This window comes from Simochromis diagramma, unplaced genomic scaffold, assembly GCF_900408965.1.
Source record: "Simochromis diagramma unplaced genomic scaffold, fSimDia1.1 OVJJ01000646.1, whole genome shotgun sequence".
NCBI lineage: Eukaryota > Metazoa > Chordata > Actinopteri > Cichliformes > Cichlidae > Simochromis > Simochromis diagramma.
Window position 1 is genome coordinate 493,313 of NW_024387279.1, and position 22,212 is coordinate 515,524.

At 40.5% G+C, this 22,212-nt stretch overlaps 1 protein-coding gene across 4 annotated transcripts in view; it reads right to left on the reverse strand.

The window, feature by feature from the left end:
- Positions 1-164: 164 nt before the first annotated feature.
- The window catches only part of lhfpl4a (LHFPL tetraspan subfamily member 4a), a 30,921-nt gene continuing 8,873 nt past the window's right edge, over positions 165-22,212 (reverse strand). The window contains exons 2-5 of one of the 4 annotated variants that reach the window (XM_040003017.1): positions 13,849-14,085; positions 11,279-11,295; positions 9,836-9,868; positions 165-3,870 (exon numbers count right to left, since the gene is read on the reverse strand). In XM_040003017.1, coding sequence (XP_039858951.1) covers positions 3,817-3,870; positions 9,836-9,868; positions 11,279-11,295; positions 13,849-14,085 — 341 coding nt within the window. In that variant the 3' untranslated portion in view covers positions 165-3,816. Of the gene's footprint in view, positions 3,871-8,540; positions 9,869-11,278; positions 11,296-13,848; positions 14,086-22,212 lie in introns of those variants that run through there. The other 3 variants (XM_040003018.1, XM_040003016.1, XM_040003019.1) reach the window with 3 other exon arrangements.

Genomic DNA, 22,212 nt, shown 5'->3' on the forward strand with positions numbered 1-22,212 from the left:
CTGGACTCTCCACTCTGCTCAAACATTCCTGTTTCACTACACAGAGACATCAGAGCATCCCATAACCAAACTAACACTCAAACAAAGGCAGAGGAAAAAGAAAACAAGTATAAACCAATCACTTTCATCTTGATTAGGTACAATTAAATAACACTCTTGGGAAGGAAGGAAGACCAAATCTTTTTTATTTATATATTTATTTGCATGGATGTGTCTTTGACATATGACTCATTCAGAGCAGCTCAAATGCCATTGCTGAGTATACCACAAATTATTCAAGGAAAAAAACATCATAGCAAATACCAATTTACTTTTGCTGTTATTAGTACAACTGTTGAATTGATTGGAGGAAGATAGGGTGGTGTATAAGTGGAGGACGGTGCACACAAGTGGACCACATCTTATGTAGTAGGCGCAATCTGAAAGAGGTAGGAGACTGCACGGCGGTCGCACAGGAGAATTTAACTAGGCAGCAAAGATGGTAGTCTGTAGGATCACTTCAATCATCAAGAGGAAGCGAGGGCAGAGGCTCAGGAAGGAATTGAGACGTGCTCTGGGTGGAAGGGAAGAATTACAAGCTGACTGGGAACATACAGCTGTAGTGCTGAGGGAAGCTGCCAAGCTGTTTGGTGCATCCTCTGGACAGAGGAAGTATTGGAAGGTTAGGCTTATGGCAAAGAGAGAAAAAAGGGGGAAAAAGAATCAATCTATCAATTGGCCAGGCAGAGAGAGACTGAGATGGAAAAGATGTGCAGTGGGTTAGGATGATTAAACACAGAAATGGAAATGTGCTAATGATTGAAGAGTCTGTTGACAAGACAGAAGACAGAAGAAATACTCCAAGGAGCCGATGAATGAAGAAATCAAGAGTGAGAGGAGGATAGATGGTGGAGAGTTTTTGAATCAGGAAGTGCAGAGGATTAGTAAGGAATAAGTGAAGGCAGCTATGAAGATGATGAAGAGTGGAAAGACAGCTGGTCCAGATGACATAGCTGTGATGGTGTGTGAATTACCGGGAAACTGGTGGAAATGTTAACATGTAAGGAGCAGAGATGAGTTTAAGTACCTGGGGTCAACCATCCAAAGCAACGGACACGGCAAAAGAGAGGTGAGGCAGGGTAGTCTCGGTGGAAATGAGTGTCAGGGGTGATATGCGATAGAAGGGTAGCAGCAAGAGTGGAAGAGAAGGCTTACAAGGCGCCAGTGAGACCTTACTCCACCACGATAAGAGGCTGAGATGGAGGTGGTCGCAGAATTCTAGATGTTAAGATTTAAATTCAGATTGACCAGAAAGGACAAGAAAGAGAAATGAGTACATCAGAAAGATATCTCTGAGTGAGCGGTTTGGAGAGAAAGTTGGAGAGAAAAGGTTGAGATGGTTTAGGATGTATGCAGAGGAGGTTTGTGGATGTAGTGCAGGGGGTTGGTGTGACAGAAGAGGATACCAGAGACAGGGAGAGATGGATGCAGATGATCTGCTGTGGTGACCCCTAAAGGGATCAGCCAAAACAACTATCAATACATGTGTTGTAAACATATACTTGCTTGTGCAAAAACTAGTTGAGAAATCTGTACTGGAAACTTCAACCCTGAGAAAATCTCACAAAAACTAAAGATCCTTTGGTGCTCACATGTTCTTAACTGCTCCAGTCACGCAGGTATTCAACCAATGAGGATCAAAAGTCAAACTAATATTACTGCAGATATTATATGATGATTGAACTGGATAAACAGAAGAGAACGGTTCGATGGATGAGTGTTTTAATACACCTCAGCAGGAAAAAGGAAAAAGACTCCTGAGGCTGACAGAAAATGAAAGGACATCTATCACTTGAGATGACTGTGAGTGCAATATCAGACCACTAAAATGCTCAGGAAACTCTTCCAAAGGTTAAATCTGCATACTTTCATTCATTGCATGCCTCTGTGTGTCTGCCACTATACCAGCGTTTTGAATATAGATTATAAATTTAATGCTCTTGATGATGTCCTAGTATTTTCTAAAGATGCCCAAACTGACAGCACTAGCATCATTTGCCTCCTACAAGCGACACTGATATACAAATCCAAAACATGGTTACTAAATAGCTTTGATATGTGGTCAAAATTGAGGTAAGATCAAAGCCTGTCTTTTAAAGTTTAAAGAAAATATACTGTAAAATGTACAATTCATGAGGAAAACAGATAAACAGACTTCAGTGACTTTAGCTGGTTAGCTATGGCTAGCCCACAACCCTTTTTTCACTGAATAAAAGAGATGCTCTAGCTTCTTAACTGACTTTGTTGAACATCAACTTTACAACTGAAATTTACGTCAAAATATTAAAAACAAACAAAGAAACTTTCCCGGATAGGCTGAGTAATTAGTTTAAATGCCTTTTACAGTATTTAATTCATGATAAATGATCAAACTAGCCCCTGACTATAAATGGGCGCGCTAACTAAAGCATCTTACAGACTTTTGCATTATTGGTAATCACCAAAAGAGATTTTCCACAAGGGTTTTTAGGCCACTTTAAACCCCAACAGAATCCTAAATGTTCCAAAGTTGTTTTCTTTCAGAAAATTATCCATGAGGTTTTTTTTTGTGGTTTTTATTAGATCGTCCTGATCTGAACCTGTGTTGACTTTCTCTGTATTCATGCAACATCAGCACTAGGGTATTAGTGCGTCCATCAGAATCTAGATTCTATTTGATTATTCACTGACTTTACAGAGCTGTTGGATTAAATCTGTCAGATTTTCAGGCAGCAACTTGGAAAAAGCAAGTTTAAAACTTCTAAGTAAATAATGATCATGATAGTCTTTCCACCTTCTCATTCAGTTGTGCCTTCCAAAATGAAAATGCCTTGTATAATCATCATGTCAGCCAATTGTCTGTGTCCATATAAGATTAGCTACACAGTATGCAATTATTTTTCTTGTCCTCTCAATACTCTTCAACTGCTGGGCATGTAGCAGGACAGTGCAGCAGACTGAGGAGTCTGAGCCCCAGCATCGTCTTTCAGGCCTGAGATAGATGCAGCATGCAGGGCTGTTTTTGGACATACAAACAGAACCCAGCTGAGGAAGCAGAACAGATATCGCCCCTTTGATGAACAAACCAAACCAAAAACTGTAATGTTGTGAAATACGAACGAATGAAACAGCTGGTTTTGGCCATCTGTTGGTATTATTACACACAGAGTAAAGGACAAACACATTATACTGCTAACAGCTGATGAATATGTTGTTTCACGTATGGGCAACAAAATGCTTAAAAGTATGTATTTACCTATTTCCATAGAAACATGTTTATTTTGACGTTCCCGGGCTCAGACCGTGTCGTGTACAAAGAGAAGTTGAAAATGAACCTAAAAAAAGACTTCAAAATGACACCTCGTCTAAATTGTACAAAAGTTGTTTCATTTCTTTTTTGTTATGTCATAAGTAGCACCTGTGTGCTTTTACATACGCACTTCTTCTTTTGACTTTTAAAGCTGTAAAGTGGTTTTTTTCTTCATTCAATAATCACATTTCGTTAACTCTGTGAGCTTTGATGTAATAACTCCATGGAACAATACGAGTGTGTGTTTGCGAATGATTTTATCCCAGAGTTTGGTAAAGCTGATCATCCCACTTTCTCTCAGGTTTTGTTTCTTCTCAAACAGTTTGACTTTGTTAGATTCGTCCGTGTCAGTCCTGCTTAACAAACTTTGACCTCCAAAACCCAAACCAAAAGGGTTTCACCTGAAGAGCTTAGGACAGGAGATGGAGGAGGTGAAGTATCGGGGAACGAGGCACAAAGCTGGAAGAGGAGGAAGAGATCTTTGGTTCTCAATGGAACCGCTGAACACAAAATCTTGGATCCTTAGTTTCTTGTATTTCAATCTGGTTAAGAAAGAGAGAGAAAGAACAGAGACAGTGTCAGGACAGCAGCATCTGAGCTGAGAAATGGGAACTGAAACATGCCATGAGAGACAGGAGGGGGTGGCAAAGCAGGTATGTGCCAGGACTCATTCTTGTCCTGCATGCTATATACTATTTTGTACTGGCAGGGATAGACTGTGCTTCAACACTGGGGTTATATGTCAAGCACAAAATTAGGCATCATTTGCACACATTTCTATCTCATATGCAACAGTTTAGAGTGGAAATGTCTCTGTAAAATCATGCACAATTCACAGGCTGGTTCAAGACTGCACACATCTGTTGAAACAGAAAATTCCTTCCTCACCTTCAGTGAATTTCATGTGTTTGTTATTTTGTGAAGAACACCAAGACAATGCCTCCTATATTTTCTGAATAAAATCTGATATGTATCTGAGAAGATATGATGTGAAATGCCCAACCTGTCCTGTCTCACAATGCTAAAGAATCCAAATATTCCTGGATCCAGACTTCTGGACTCTGCGTTTTGAAGCCTCAAAGTTAGTGGGGTTATTTTTGGTATATAGTTGGCACATTTAGATGATGACTGCATTCTAAAGCTTCCGGTGTAAAACACATATAACTGCTCATTACTGCCAAGTACCAGACTAATAAAATACACAAATTTCACTCAGCACAACCACACAGCAGGTATTATTATTAATCGACAGCGACATTCATGAAGACCATAAACACTATCGAGCTGTTATGATGGATTAAATTATTAATAGAGTCCAAGATTTTTGTTCTTTTTTGTTTGTTTATTTGTCCCGGACTTCAGACAGTCTTCAGCATGAATGTTTTGGAGTGGGATGTACCACAGAGAAGTGTCACGCCTTGTAGTTCAAACCAGCCTGCGATCTTTCTGTGAACCAAACAGTGTAGTTTAATAAAGTTATTTAAATTGATAATGTCATATCTAAAATAGCTGTTAGTGTCGAAATCTGTTGGCAGTTGAATATTTTCCCTTTAAAAGTGGAAAAATAATTATTTTGTATACAAGACCCAAATGGATCCATATGAAACCAGACGGATGCTAGAGGCTGTGACTACTGCCTGGTATGTGGCATTCAGACATTTTCTAGTATTTTCAATTCTGTTCTCCTTAGGGATGGGTATCGTTTAGGTTTTATCCGATACCGGTGCCAAATCGGTACTTTTGAAACGGTGCCGGTGCTCAAACGGTGCTCAAACCGGTGCTTAAAGAATGGAGAACACAAAATTGGTCCAAAAACCTCTCATGTTCAGCTGTTTTTTTTTGTAAAAAGATAACAATGTTAGCCTTTTCTGCAGCTATGGGGCATATATGGTATCACTCTTGGCTGGAAGCAGTGCTTAAACAATGGAAAAAACACAAACTTTGTCCAAAAACCTCTCATGTTTAGCTGTTTTCCACTTTTTCTTCGGTCATTTTAGCCTTTTTGGCCAGGGTGAAGGAAGCATCTGCCATCAAACAAGAAGACAGCCGCATGTAGCTACGACGGTGTTTGCTAGTTCACCTTACATGCATTAATGTAATAACGTGGTTAGCCTACTCAACGTAAAGTATACACGAACAACATTAAGCTACTCACACAGAGAAGAACGGCTGCTGCTGCATCATCATCCTCATCATTTCTGCTACACTGGCAGGGCTAGGGGCCAGGACTCTCCTCTTCGTGTTTTTGGGGGATGTTGCTAACTCCGGGTCTGATAACAGGCAACCCACCCACAGTAGATGTGCACGGTGTGAGGTCTCGCAGCAAGCTATCAAATACGGCGCATTTCTCGGCTTTTAAAAAAAACGCTATGCGTCGCCAGGTATTTCATTGGATTCGAGGTGTTACCTCCTTTGACAGTATCACAGTATCAGCTTAAAGCACTTGTTGCAGGCTGCTGAGTTTGCATATTTTGCTCTGAAGTACAGCCAGACTTTTGACCGCTTTGCCTTGGGCATTTTTAATCTGTAGCTCTGCTCTAAAAGAACGTACGTACCTGGACCCGCCTACTATCCTCGGAAACGTAAAATGATTGGCTAGAAGTGTATCACAGCTCAGGAAAAAAAGGCACCGAAATAAAGCACCGAAATGTGCGCTGCTTTTCGGTCTGGTTACTACCGTTTATGTCAGAACCGGTGCCATCATGGCACCGGACACCGGTACCCATCCCTAGTTCTCCTGTAGATCAGTTTTGCACGTTCATTATTTTCCTGCTGACTCCACACACATTCAGCCATGACTGACTCTTCTTTCCTCTCCTATTTTGTTTGGTGTTGTAACCTTTTTCAATTTAAATGAGTGATGTTAAAATTCAAATGACTGTTGGAGCTTCCTTTGTTTATGTCACATGACCGCAAGTCAAAGTAGGGGAACTGTCACAAGGACTTTGACATATGAATCAGCAGGTGGTGAATAAAAGGCCAAAAACAAACAGAAACATTGTAATGTGACAGTTTTTCTTACAGATTTTGCAGCCTCATTCTGACACACTTTCAATGTAATTGTATCCTTTAGAGCTGCTATGTCTATTTGAAATGCATAAACCTTCATAGTTCTGCCATGAGATCTTAGGTCTTTAATGTTTTATTAATGTTTATTGATAACTCAATGAAAAAAATGTTTCTTTTGATGGATTAAATGAACCGGAAACTATTGTAAATGTCACAAATACAAATGGGAGCAACTTACTGGCCTGTGAATACCAAGGTCAGATCAAGTTTAATTAAACTCAGTTAAGCAAGCAGCAGTCTGATTTGAGGCATCCATTATTTAGCCAGTCACAGCTGCCCCTGGATGAACCTCCTGTTTGTCACAAACAGGCTGGATGGGGAGGGATGGGGGTTGAGTTTGAATGTTGCTGATGAAGGCTGCCTGTGGAGAAGGATATTAATAGCTCCAGCACTTACCGGATGACTCATTCTCCAAGCAAAACCGTCGAATGAAAATGATTTTTTACCCAAAGTTGGTTGGATGTTGGGTGAGATGTGGAGGTTATTGAATATTGTATTATCTGTTAGGTGCCGTGCCTCCAAGAAATACATACGTACTGGACCCAGTTACAGTGTGAGGGGATTTTTCTTGCACATTATGTTTCTTGACATTTATGTATTTTTGTAAACACTAAATTCTCTAAGCCTGGTTCTGCTGGAGGTTTCTTCCTGTTAAAAGGGAGTTTTTGCTTGCCACTGTCGCCAAAGTGCTGCTCATAGGGGGTCATATGATTGTTGGGTTTTTCAGTGTATGTATTATTGTAGGGCCTACCTTACAATATAAAGCACTTTGAGGCGACTGTTGCTGTGATTTGGTGCTATATAAATAAAATTGAACTGAATTGAATTAAATTCCTACTGTATCAGATATTTGACGTGGTGGGCCTCATCACAACGGTAAGTCTAATATGGTTAAAGCTGTCAAAGAACTTGGAGTGATAAGGAGGAGAGCTAAAAGAACATTACACTGCAAACACCAACATACAGCTGCAAAGTCAATGCTTTGCCATTTTAACTGAGGACCACCAGTCTTTTAAAGCATAGGTTCAGATTTACATTGCAACAACGTCAGTGTTCCAAAAGAAAGGACAGCACAACATAATGTATTTACACACAAAAGCGCCCCTGTTGACCATTATGAATAATGCAGCCTAACTAGTAAATAAAACCCTCACTCCAAGAAATCTGAGATGTGTAAGATTTAAATCACTTCTCACAAACCCACAAATAATTCACAGTAGAGCATAGAAAACATATCAAGTGATTAAACAGAGACCTAATATTTCATGAAAAATATAGCTCATTTTGAATATGATGGCAGCAATACTGTCACGGCTGGGTTCTCTTTTGTTTTCTTTGTTTTTCTCAGTGAATCTAAGCTTCAGTTGGAATGGTGGCTCCACCTCTGGGCAGAGTATTGTAGACTGTACTGTCTTCACTCCTGTAGTGATAATCGCTGGAATTGTCACCTGGAATACTCACTTGCCTGCAAGCCCTCTGCCACTGGTCACTTCCCTCTTGGAATCGACCTGCCTCCTAAGATACCCCTCGTGTTTATGCTCACTGCCACGTAAGACTGTAGTCCACTCACTCTTGGACATAGTTCAGTACCTATTGAGCCCTCTCGTTTCACTCTGGATTCACTCTTGTCCCTTTGCAGAACTCCCATTGTTGATCCTATTAACCGTGAATTCAAGCTTCCTCTCAGTCACCTTTGCATTATTTTTTAAATGATTTTGTGCAAATAAACTGCAATCAGCTGGAATCCGCTCTTAACAGTCCGTAAATATCCATGGAGGTAACCAAGGAGACCAGCTGCTGGACTAGTGAGGAAACCTATTCCTGCCTGATTCTGTTTTAATGCAGTGCTGCAGAGATTTCTCCAGACTGGCTGAATCTCTTGACATTATGCACTATATATGGTGAGATATTAAATGTTTTCACAATTTGAAAATGATGAACATTATCTTGAAGTTATTGCAGTTTTTTGCTGACTTCTCTTGTCTTTGGAGAAGCTGTCTCTCCAGGGTCACGTTGTGGTCAATGGTTGTTGGACATTTGATAAGATACTTATGTGGTCATATTAAGGTACATATATTTCTACTTATTTAAGCTATGTGTTACATTTAACATAATTTTTAACTTCTTTAACAATGGACTTTTCCTAATTTTGGGATATCTTAAGTTCTTTCTGTTAAACAGAACTGAGAAAGGCTTTCTTTCCCTCTCATGGTCTTCCACTCATCCAAGCATTCATGCGTCTCATGTTTGCCATTTTTTAAACAAGATCAAATCATCTGACATTGAAAATCAACTCTCACATGTTTTAATGTTATTTTTTCCAGACTACAGGGTATCTTACTTGTTCCGTAAAGAACAGATACATAACATGAGGAATCTGTAGACAAGGCACAAGATTTTTTTCATCTATCTCCTGTTTAAGCATAGAACATGTAAGGAGCAAAAGGACTATGTTTTCTGAAATTCAATCTCAAAACCCTCGATTATTATCGGCCAATAACTTTGCTTTTTATTAGCTTTTAAAATTGTAAATTTTGAACTAGTGTCCTTGTAATTAGTATCCGTCATCTACTACCTGGATATGATGGCTATACCAGAGGCCCTGAAAAACTGGCTGTGTTCCCCTGTGGGAAGTTAACACATTCCCAGAGTAGTCACCTCTGTTTCTTCATATAGAGTCAAATCCACCAGAGAGGGGGAATAAACCCTTTTGTCAAAAAGCAATTTATGAGGGATATGAAAATTGTCCTAATTTTATGATAAAATCATAATGAATAATTGATCATCATGATGATCATAATAATAAAAAAAAAAAAAATATTAACAACAACATGGCCCTGCGACAAATTGGCGACCTGCCCCGGGTGTACCCGCCCTTCTCCCTACAGTAGCTGCAAACCAGCACGACCCTGAACTGGAAGAGCATAAGAAAATGGATCAGTGCCTTTGGTTTTAATTATTCAGTTATACACTGAATACTTACGGTATGTAAAGTGCAACCCACAGCCCTCCTTGAAGCAGTAAACCAAAAAACTAAGGACGGTCCCAGCCTTGACCAATGAGAAACATAGCTGCCGTGGGCCAGTGCTGACCAATGAGAAACAGACTACATATATTGCCCCCTGCGATGGCTGAGAAAGACTGCGGTAAGATCCTGTTTGACGTCCAGATGCAGGTGGACGCAGGAAGATGACCATATTTCCAAAAACCTTTAACATTCAATTTGCTCTAAAAATTACTTTCACTTTGTAAATTGTATTGAGCGCTTTCTTTGACAAGGAAGCTAATTAAACAGAATTACAAAATAGGGATAAGTAAAAGTTAAGTGCAAAGTTTCTCACAAGACAGGAAAGCCATCAAGTTCTCAGGCATAACTGATCAAAGCACATGCAAGGAGAACATGCTGGAGATTAACTCGACAAAACTGCAGGGTCTTACACCATCCATTCGCAGAGGTGGACCAAGATGGAGCTAAAGGAAGGAAGGAAGCAGTTTTAATGTAACACTATGGTAACTAAAGGATCTCACTGTGCACGCATTTTGAACATTTCACATTCATGATGGTCTGCTGGTTTGTTTAGCGCTAGTAGTGATAGATTGCTATCCCATCAATGACATTGATGCTTAAATTAAATCAACCTGATATCGCATGAACACCATTGGATACAGCCGAATCCTTAAACTTAAATTCTACTTCTTTTCTTAAAAAACAAAAGAAAGAAGTGAAGAAAAACTCAAGGATATAAGTGTTTCATAGGCCGACGCCAATGAGCAAAACCGAGGCATAAGATGGAAAATGCAACAGTAATTTTCATAATGAACTGCATCTCTGAGTAGTCAGATGGTGGATGCACCTCGTTAAATTGTGCATCATTTGCTTTTGTTTCATAAAGGACATTTCAGTATATCTTTTACTAATACCGGAAATTAGAGCATATTTCATAGCTTAAATTAAAAAAAAAAAGACTTCAAAGAAGCACCGTTGATATTCACAGTACTACCTCCAGTGATTGTAATCACAGAACCTTTCCTGTGACACACCTGTCACCCATTTATGTGTGCAGAGATTTTTAAGTGGACCACACACATTGACGAATATACACAGAAGCTTGACATCCTGCATCACGCACAGTCTTCAGTGAAAGGCCTTTCCCGACTTGACACATCCACTTGCAGTGGGTCCCGCTCCTTTGGGAAAACGTGCCCGGGGATGTTTTGCTCTACATGTGACCACCCACTAAATTCTTTCGCATTTCTAGCTCTGTGCTTTTTATTTTAGCCTGCATTCACTCAAGTCGATACATGAGTATACAAGAGTCTCTAAAGTGAAGGAACACCATCGCTCTCGTGAGGACAAATGCTAAATATCTGACCTGACAGCAGGTCAGCTGAAGCTCAGACTGAAAATAAATTGTTTACTGTGCCATTTTAAATTGACATAACTGGCAATTTAAAACAGACACTATTACTTGACAAATTGATCGTGACTAAATTAGCAATTAAGAAAAATGCATGGATATGCACAGGATAGTAAGTATTGAGACTCTCTGAATCATGTTGTAGATATAATTTTAAATGGATACCGTCAGTTTTCAAAAAGGGTAACAAAAGTAGCAAAAGTAGTGGCTCATCAGCAACTGCTTACACTTTTCAGCTAATTGAAAATCTTATTGTATTGCTTTACTGGCAATACAATAAAAAAAATACTGAAATGGGATACTGAGCAGCATGTATTTCTATTGTAAATAATAAGCAACAGGATATTATTCAGACTAAATCTGAAGAGTTTAGTGTCTGTTATATTCATGATGTCATAAATACAGTAAATCAACCATGAAACCACAGACTGAAGACATGATGTACTCGTACATGTGCACTTACCCTTGACACAACGAAGTCTGTGGAAAAGAAACAAGGACAAAGGTCACACTTTGACTGATTGAAGGTTGTTGAATGAAAACAGCCACTACCAGGTCACAGCCTGGTAGTGGCTGTGACCTGACAGCTTTTAACAGTATTCTAACTTTATTTAGTATTAAATAATTATGTTATGAGATATCCAAATGTGACGTAATGTTTCAGTTTGTGCACTGATTGATTTTTAAAGCTCCCTGCATGCCAGAGCTTATACAGAATTCACTTTTCAAATAATACTTGACTGTTTGCGGTTCATAAAAAGGGATCAATTACTATGTTTCTAAAAATCTTGCAACAGCCAAATACTTCATACATACATAAAGGGAGTTCTGGTCACATAGTTAAGTCACTATATCAGAAGTGCCATCACTGTCTGTGAGTGCCAATGCAGTTAATGTACTCCAGTCTGATAATCTGTTTGCTGAAGGACTTGTCAACACTCCTACTGTAATACTCAATTCAGTTCAACTCAAAATGTATTTGCACACATTGATTTAGCACCAAAACACAATGGAAGTTACCACAAGGTGCTTTATATTGTGAGGTTAGGTATGTTCTCCTTGTGCCTGTATGGTTTCTACCATGAAGGCCTCCAAAGAGATGCAAGTTAGGTTCAGTGGAGACTCTAAATTTCCACAGGTGTGGGTCAGTGTAAGTGGTTGTCTGAATGTACTCTGCTGATGAAAAGCAAAAGCAGAACCAACTTTCAGACAGAAGCTTATCCCAGTTCTTGTGCACAGTTTATTTTCAAGGCTTAAATGAGAATCACACGATTACAGAGAGTGAAATATTATACAGGAAGCAATTGCTCATTCAGGTATTGCTTTAGTGCTGATAGCTGGTCACTAGGACTCTGTTGAAGATTTCCCAAGATAAGCCTCTAATGCATTTACTGCCTCTAATGTACACTATATTTCCAAAAGAATTGGCTTGCTTGCCTTCACATGCATATGAACTTGAGTGACATCCCATTCCTTGGCCCACCATTTGCAGATATAACATCTTCAGCTCTTCTGGGATGGCCTCTCCCTTAGAGATAAGGTGAGAGGTTCAGCCATCCAGGAGGGGCTCAGAGTAGAGCCGCTGCTCCTCCACATCGAAAGGAGCCAGTTGAGGTGGTTCGGGCATCTGACAAGGATGCCTCCTGGGTGATGTGTTCTGGGCATGTCCCACTGGGAGGAGGCCCCGGGGCAGACCCAGGACTTGCTGGAAAGATTATATCTCTCAGCTGGCCTGAAAACGCCTTGGTGTTCCCCCAGACAAGCTGGAGGAAGTGGCTGGGGAGAGGGAGGTCTGGGCTTTTCTGCTTGGGCTGCTGCCTCCGCGACCTGGCCCCGGATAAGCAGAAGAAGATGGTTGGATGGATGGAAGTCTTCTGGGAAAGCTTTCTAAAAGGTTTCTAGAGTGTTTATGGGATTTCTTTTACTGTTCTTCCAAAATCACATTTGGAAGATCAGAGGCTGATGTTTTACAAGAAGGCCTGGATCACAGGTCTCTGCTCTAATTAATCCCATTAGGTGGAGGTCAGTACTCAGGCTGGTCAAATTCCTCGACACCAAGCTCATTCATCCATGTCTTTATGGACATTGCTCTGTGCACTGGTGTGCAGTCATGTTGTCAATCCTGGAAATGTTCCCAAAGTTGGAAGTGATTATTTGGAGCATGAAATTGTCCAAAATGTCTTGGTATGCTGAAGCATTAAGAGTTCCTTTGACTGAAACTAAGGGGCCAAGCCCAACTCCTGAAAAACAACCCCACAACATAATCTCCAAATTTCACCAAACTTCACACTTGGCACAGTGCAGTCAGACAAGTACTGTTCTCCTGGCTACCACCAAATCCAGATTTTCATTTGGATTGCCAGACACGGTGTGATTCATCACTTCAGAGGGCACAACTCCACTGCTGTAGAGTCAAGTGTGCTTTACACTACAGCATCTGACACTTTGCATCGTGCTTGGTAATGTAAAGCTTGGATGCAGCTGCTCAGCCACGGAAAGTTATTCCATGAAGCTCTCTAAGCGCTGCTCACTAATCTGAAGGGCACATGAAGTTTGGAGATGTGTCGCTATAGACTCTGCAAAAAGTTGGTGACCTCTGCGCACTGAGCTCCTGAGAATGACCCATTCTTCATTTGGATTGGTAAGTGAATACTTTTGGCAATAAGGTTTTCTCCAGAAAATCTTATCTTTAACCTGAAAAACAACTCTAATAGCCCCAGTGCAGTTTGTCACAGCCAGCGTCTGGATTTTGGCTTGGTTTTTAAATAAATGATGATAATAATATCTGTTATTGTTCATATGAGGCTGCATTTACCTGCTATTGTTGTGATATGGTGCTAAATATATATCAACAAATATAAATAAAATGGAATTGAATGGAACTGAATTCGTTTTTATTATGTCCTGATATGTGAAACCTTACATTTTAAACATGGTGTACTAACCTTTTGTCATGAATTTTCTACATAACATAATGATGCTCTTTATTTCCAATGAATTTTTCTGCCTTGGTTTGTTTTCTCCAATCCTCACCTTTGTTTTCAGCCTTCAGCTCCTCCTGCAGGAAGTCCCTCTGCCGATTGCCCAGCACGAAGGCCAGAAAGGAGAGGATGAGGGCATCCAGCACGCCGATGATAGCCAGAATGTAGGCCCAACGAACAGAGCAGTTGCCCAAGGTATACTTTCCAGTGTCCTCACCACACATGTCCTGGATCACCTCTGCGTCCCAGCCATCCGGGAAGATCATACAGCCAAGCACGAGACAGATGGCTAAGAAAAAAAGAGGGAATGTAGGCCAGCAGTGAGCAAAGGGATTACTCAATAATTAGTACAAAGATGTGATAGATAAACAGTAGTCACAACAACCTGAGTGGAACTGTATTTGTCTTGTGTGATACGGGATTTTGTTAGAGACCACGTATGATATCATGCAGAGTGATGGGTCAAAGTAACAGATGTGTTACATTTAAAAACAGCTCATGACAGAAAATGTCAAGGCTGGCTACGTTGCTGGCAGCAGTAGGACCCAAACGCACGATTCATAACATGAAGGAATAACAAAAAGCCTTTCTTTGTTGTAAGACCCAAACACAAGGAAACCTAACCTAGAACTGGAAACTAGGGACTGGGACTGGGACTGAGACTGGGACTGGAACAGAAAACTAAGAAACCGCAGAGCCAATAAGAGGGCCTGGCAGGACGGATGAGAGTCATCGGGTGGTGAGCGGCGGCACATAACGGGCAAAAGGACTAGGGTGATGATGATGATGGTGATGGTGGTGGTGAAGATGGTGGTGGTGATGATGATGATGGTGATGATGATGGTGATGATGGTGGTGGTGATGGTGATGATGATGGTGGTGATGATGATGGTGGTAATGGTGGTGATGGTGGTGATGGTGGTGATGGTGATGATGTCATGGTGGTGATGGTGGTGATGATGGTGATGGTGGTGATGATGATGGTGATGATGGTGGTGATGGTGGTGATGATGGTGATGGTGGTGATGGTGGTGATGATGGTGATGGTGATGGTGATGGTGGTGATGATGATGGTGATGATGTCATGGTGGTGATGGTGGTGATGATGGTGATGGTGGTGATGATGATGGTGATGATGGTGGTGATGGTGGTGATGGTGATGGTGATGATGGTGGTGATGGTGGTGATGATGGTGGTGGTGATGATGGTGGTGATGATGATGGTGATGATGATGATGGTGGTGGTGGTGGGGATGATGATGATGGTGGTGATGATGATGATGATGATGGTGGTGGTGGTGGTGATGATGGTGATGGTGGTGATGATGGTGATGGTGGTGATGGTGGTGATGGTGGTGATGATGATGGTGATGATGGTGGTGGTGAAGATGGTGGTGATGATGATGGTGATGATGATGATGGTGGTGGTGATGGTGATGATGATGATGGTGATGATGATGGTGATGATGGTGGTGGTGATGGTGATGATGATGGTGGTGATGATGATGGTGGTAATGGTGGTGATGGTGGTAATGGTGGTGATGGTGATGATGTCATGGTGGTGATGGTGGATGATGGTGATGGTGGTGATGATGATGGTGATGATGGTGGTGATGGTGGTGATGATGGTGATGGTGGTGATGGTGGTGATGATGGTGATGGTGGTGATGGTGATGGTGGTGATGATGATGGTGATGATGTCATGGTGGTGATGGTGGTGATGGTGGTGATGGTGATGATGTCATGGTGGTGATGGTGGTGATGATGGTGATGGTGGTGATGATGATGGTGATGATGGTGATGGTGGTGATGGTGATGGTGGTGATGATGATGGTGATGATGGTGATGGTGGTGAGGTGATGGTGGTGATGGTGGTGATGATGGTCATGGTGGTGATGGTGACCACGAAGCAACGCCGTGTAAATAAATGAAAGTGACTGCTCTCTTTCTTTCTCTTTAATTATTCGGCTAAGGCCAATGGAACTTTTTTTGTTTTATTGTTTCTACATAATTAAGTTCTTGTTGGCCGTTGTCTTATTGTTTGTTTCTATGGTAAATAAATTATATTTTAGCAACTTTTATTAGTTTTATTTCTCTACTGCCTTGGCTCTGTTTGGCTTATTGTGACATTAGCATGATGCATACATTTTCATGGCAATATTTTCTTTGCTGCTGAACACGATGAGCTATTGATACTTCATCACTTAGAATGAAGCAAAATGAAAGCACTGATCGGGCAATCTCCAAATTCTTCCTGGAAAGTCTGGCTGTCATGAAGCTTTTTCCTTTGGTTGCTAGCACACAAAATGCAACTACAAAAAATGCAATTTTTTTCCCCTTTGAAATCAGCCACTAAATTGTAGCCACTGAAAATTAAAATTAATTGACATACAACACACACAAGACAGCTGTGCATTAGTTACATCACAGTCACATTAACCATAGGACATCTTTTTGTACAGAGGTCACAGACCGTATATAAATTCCTCCATGTGTACTCAACTGTAAATCTCCACATTACATCTGATGGCCCTGTTCTTGTGACCATTTGGATCACTTTTTTCCCCATTTTGAACTACAAAAGGATGCATCTGTGGAAACTTTGTGTGCGTGTTTATATGTGCATGCCCCCATAAGGCCCAAGTGATCCCTTGGTGTGTATGGGCCCAGCTGACGTCAGGCTGGCCCTAACAGATGGGTCGCTGAATGCCTCATTTACTGGACTATTGCTACTATTGAGAGCAGCACAAGGCAGAAACCCCCCCAGAAAAACTTGTATGAACTCAAAACGTAGGAACATGCAGGAATGTTGAGGGTTCAGCTGTTATAATGGACACTGAGCTGCATTCAGTTTACTTCAACGACAACAACACTATCCAAACACTCCATGTCTCGTTATAGACTGTGAAATAATACAGTTAACTATTATAGAAGGATTTGCATTTTTAAATTCATTTGTGTAAATATCTGGATAGATGTTTATGTTAAATTTACTAACAAAACAACAACATGTAAATGGTTTGTTCTTCTTCAGTGGAACAAATGTGTGAAGCTCTAGGCATGGAGAGTTTTTGTAAATCTGGACCATGCCAGGGCATGAAGTAGAACCATTGCTCTGCATCTCCACCAGAAAAAAAGAGAGAAATTTGCTACCAAAACCTGAACAAAAGCAGCTTCGGTGAGTGGTTTCCCCATTAATTTATTATTTCTAAGAAAATCGATTACGGTAATGGTCTTTATTAATTAACGGCATAAAAAAAAAAAATCATGGTCTAATAGTCATTTTAGTTATGATGCCAGACATCCCACAATTTTGAATTGGTTTCTGGGGATGTTGTTTCTGAAATACTAACCCAAATGAAACCCTCAATAAGCTCAGCTGATATTTTACCCACAATCTAATTTGTTAAACTCTTTGACTCTATCGATTCCTCTGCGGTCCCTCCAAATTGCTCTTTGCTATCAGGCTGTGTTCCAGGCTACTTCAAACACGGTGTTGTCCAACTCCTGTTGGAAAAACAAAGCCCAAACCTGGAGTTGTCACTACCCATGGGCTATAGGACCATTTCAAAACTTCCTTTTATTGCCAGAATATTAGAAAAGCTTGTTGGGACACAATTACGGAAGGTTTTGAAGTAGCAAAACTTTCAGTGTGGGTTTCAGAAAGTTACATTCCACTGGAATAGCTCTCCTTAAAGTCCTCTAATGACCAAATATAAGTGACTGTCCAGTCCTTGTTTTGTTGATAGAGGAGAAGACAAACTGGTTTTCCAGGCTAAACGATAATCTTCTAAATTAGTGGGAGATGTTAGTTCCCCTTCAGCTTATGCCTTATCTGCTTTAAGGTACACATTTGAGAGTTATACCAGGGAGTCAAATAGTCGACTACTCTTGTAAGAATTTTGGATAAAAGGAAGGTCGAAGATTGTTTAGCAGTTTAATTACTATATGATGAAATAAAAACAAATGTGCAATATAAATGTCTGAAAGAAGTGGATCTATCAAATGATCCTAGATATATCACCCCTAGAGTCAGTGTCAAAGGGACTCTTCTAAGTGAGAGTTTCTATGACAGACACTGCACAAGTATGATCTTTGTACCTCAGTGTTTACCGGCACATTTAAAATACGTCATCTAATTTATGCAGTTTACTTCAGAAGCAACGACAGCAGGTTTAATGTGCTGTTACGAGTTTTTCTCCTGCCTGTATGACAGAAGTGAACATTCACTTTTAATGATTCATCCAGACTCATTTTAATCCATGTCAGGAAAGCTGGGGAGGTCCCCTGTGTGTGCGTGTCTCTGAATGTGCACTCGTGCATATTAGAGAAAAAAAAAATCAATGTAGGTTTCCTGTGAGTTAGCTCACTGGTGTGAGAGACAGTTGTTCGTGTGTGTGTGTGTGTGTGTGTGTGGTTTCCAGACTAGCACAAACATGATCCCATTTTTGTAGCATGATACTTTGATGTCCTCATATTCCTGTCACTCTTCTCAGTGTGGGGTTTAATTTAGCCGCTCTCTGCTGTGGAACATGACGCTAATAACACAGCCGTGGCCTCACTGAAAGCTTTGCTCAGTCTTTTTCTTTTTAAATCTCTACTTGGTGCATGGACTTCCCCAGCTACGATGAGCCCCTAGGACTCAGTAAGGTTTGGGAAATACAGTTATTTTGATTACAGGCTGCATTAAAGGTACCGTGTGAGGGTTTAGACTAGGCATAATAAATCTGAACCTTTCTTGAAGTCTAATGTGCTGAAAGCTCATAAAATTAATCTTTTTTTTTTTTTAACATTTCATTGAAATGTAAAAATATGTATGAATTCAATACTACAGGTCACAAGCAAGCACATCCTTTTTATATGAGACAAACAAAAAGTATGTGGTTGGTTTTTGATTTAGATCTTCTAGTTTTACAGCTAATTACATGGAAATTTTGCTTAAAACTTTTTATCACTATTACCTGATAATTTACATGGATAAGTCTAAGACCTCCTTTGTGCAATGGCCATTAGAAGAGCTTTTCTTGCTTTAATCTTATTGAAATAACCCTCCATTAAAATTGAACCCCCACAAAAATTAGAGCCTATTCATTATTTTATACATGAGCAATCTTCAGCAATAGAGGAAATAATCATTTCCCACACAAGCCAGTCAGCTATTTCAGGCATGCAGTAGATCTTACACAGAGCAATGACTTGTTCTTCTCATATCCTATACCAACCACGCCCTCCCAGTTCAGGGATTGATTTAAGCTGAAGAATGTCATTTCTCCTGTCAGTGCCATTGCTGCCCTGTAGCCACCTTAATATCCACCTGTCATTCATCCTGCTTTCCCTGTATCAGTCATTTTTGTTGGGAGAGTTGAGCTTCAAGTGCATCCTGCTGCTGTAACAAATAAATGAGAAATAACACCTGTTTGTGCCGGCATTATATAAGGGACAATCACAATGTAGCTGCTGTCAATTTACAAGGATTCAAGATTTACTGGTTAGAGGGTCATCAGTAACAAATGTTAGTCTCAGAAAGGAATGCTTAGCATGCAATTTAAAGAAATAAAAACAAGCAAAAAAAACAACAAAACCCAACAACCTACTGTGTGCGCTTAAAATGCTCATTGGATGTACTGGTCTTCCAAAAGCTATTCACTTCAGTTGTGTTTTATTAGGATACGCTCATGTTATGTTGGTTTGAGCTGTGGTGACTCAAAAGGCCACAGAATCTGAATCATCATCAATTCTGGGATCAAGCTGTATTTCCTAAAGAAGGAGAAATGTGTGCAGCAAAATGATGATGATTTTCTACCACTCAGCTACGTCACGCACAGTAGACTGTGGCAGTATTGGATCTGGGTCTAGTCCAGATTAAAGCTGCCATCTGAGCCCAACAATGAATAACAATTCTTTTCATACAAAGTTATAATGAACTGCCCCTGCTCTGCACAGACATGTGTTAATCTTTAGTTTATCACTAAAGTTCATTGTAAGTTTCCACTTATTTATTCAGCTTTTTCTTTCTCCTGCCTTTCTTCTAGATCAGCGCTCCCCAACCCCCGGGCCTCGGACCGGTATCGGTCCGTGAGTCGTTTGGTACCGGGCCGCGAGAGTTGAGGCTCAGGTGTGAAATGTATAGTTTTCAGGGTTTTTATCGGTTTTCAGCATTATTTTGTTATCGTTTTTATCATTAACTCTGTTTTCCTGGGTCTTTTCACGTGTGTTATGAATAAATTTTCTTTTTTTCGGTACCGGTACTAGTTTTATTTTGTTGTATTTATCCGCGACACCTTAAAGGCCGGTCCGTGAAAATATTATCGGGCATAAAAGATTGGGGACCGCTGTTCTAAATGATTGTAAATTTCATACATGCAGTACAGGTTAAAAGTACGAGTAGATGAGAGGCCATGGTTGAGAAGAGAAACAAAAAAAAAAGAGGGTGGAGGGATGCTGCTGGGTGGAAAATGAGGCTAACTACACAAAAGACAGAGACATAAAGACAAGATGGTGATGAGGATGGAAAGATTTGGAAGAGGGGAGAAGGAGGTGGTGAAAGGGCAGCAAGTGGCAACAGAGCACATGATGACCATTGTTTTTGATGTGAGGATGAAAGAATGGGATCCAAGGAATACACAGCAGCAGTATACGCACTGTCAGCCAAAACACGGCAAACAGCCAGGGCAAACAGACGGAAATCCAACACTTCCTGTGGTGTGCCAGGGAGGACTATCCCATTTCCAGCTGCTTTTTAGAAAAGTCGTTGCTCATTTTGTGATTTATTCTAGCATAATTTAAACTGATCGTATGAGACATGAATAAGAAAATCTTATGCTAGTGGGCAATTGGGCTTCTTTGGGACCAGTGGAACAAGAGAAATGCCTTTATGTATTTTTTTTTAAATAAAGAAAATAAAATCACACTGATGTTATTTAATATGTGCTACATTCTAAAATAAAATCAGTTTTATAAGTCAGGAATATGCACTTAGTCAACTCCCTCCACTCCATAAATCCATTAATGGACACTACAACAGAAAAACACTATTTGGGTTCAGGTTGAGCAGGCTGTTCCAGCCGGTCCAATAGCCACTGCGCTGTTGAATTCCTCAAGTAGAACAAGATCCACCAGATGGGGCACATGGTGATGGGACACCAGGTGCCAAGAAGGCTGGGTACTCTGAACTTTCATTCAGTGTGTAAGTAAAGTTTGACACACCCATTCTCTAACCTGGAGGTACAGGGAAGTAACCCTTTCATCGACTGTCTTCTCGCCCTGTAGTCCTAACAGTAACCTCTCCTATGATAAGTGGACATCAACTCAGTCCACTCTGTAAATCTAGTATCTTACAGCTTTTGTTGTAGCTTTGAACCTCTGGTGCCTTGGATACTGGAGTTTAAATGGTTACAAAGACAGAGCCACAATTAAATTTGAACTTTGTGGCGCTTTAGCCTGAAGAAACTTTCTGCTCAACCCAATGAAATGCTGTGTTTTTGTATGTAAAAAAAAAAGTACCTTGCTACCTGATGTAATAAGTTGGCATCCCATTCATTTAAATACACCATATATAACTATCATTTGTTTGTTTGAACAGTGTCAGAATAGCAAGTGTCTTAAAATAGCCTCTTGCGTTTGTATCCATCTTTACGTAATATTTGGTGAGTTCAGTGTACTGTGTGTGCAGGCAGAGTAGAGCAGCTCACTCGCATATCGTTGTTTCCTTGAGCAAAGACCAGATTAGGATCAGCAGTCAGTCTCTCAGGTTGCTTCAGAAAACAAACAGTGAGGACTCATTAAAGTAAAATATCTCATGCAATTTCAAACAAGATTTTGCATCATATGTTTTTGGTTCTTTTGCACTTGCAACTTAGTTGGCTTCAGTAACTGTACAAGCTATTTATGGACATTGAGGCTGTATCATTTTGTTTGACTAGAATGTCTTTGCTGTTATCACAAGATAATCGTGCAAAATATTTGAATTTATCAAGAAATTTTAAAGATAAAGACGTACTTTATTGCCCCAGGAGGAAATCTGTCTTGTGCAAACACAGATCAAACACACGCAACAATACTCCACGGTCTCTAGTCCATTCATCTATTTTCTTCCGCTTATTTGGAGCTGGGTTGCAGCTGAACAGAAGCATAGGTCTCCCTCTCCCCCTCCTCTAGCTTATCTCCAACGAGGAGAAAGCTTCTCCAAAGGCTTCTCACTTAGAGTTAGTATGATGAGTTGGAGCGTTTGCAGCTCGGAGTAGAGCCACTACTTGTCCACATCCTCCACATCCTCGCTGGGGTTGATAAAGGTTTTCTTTTTAATTATGGGCACAATCAAACCTAGAAACAAATCATTACTAACTAGGCCAAGTTCTGCTTAGAAGGTAGCGCCCAAAACAATAACAACTATCTAGAGAAAGAGAGAGACTCTTTAG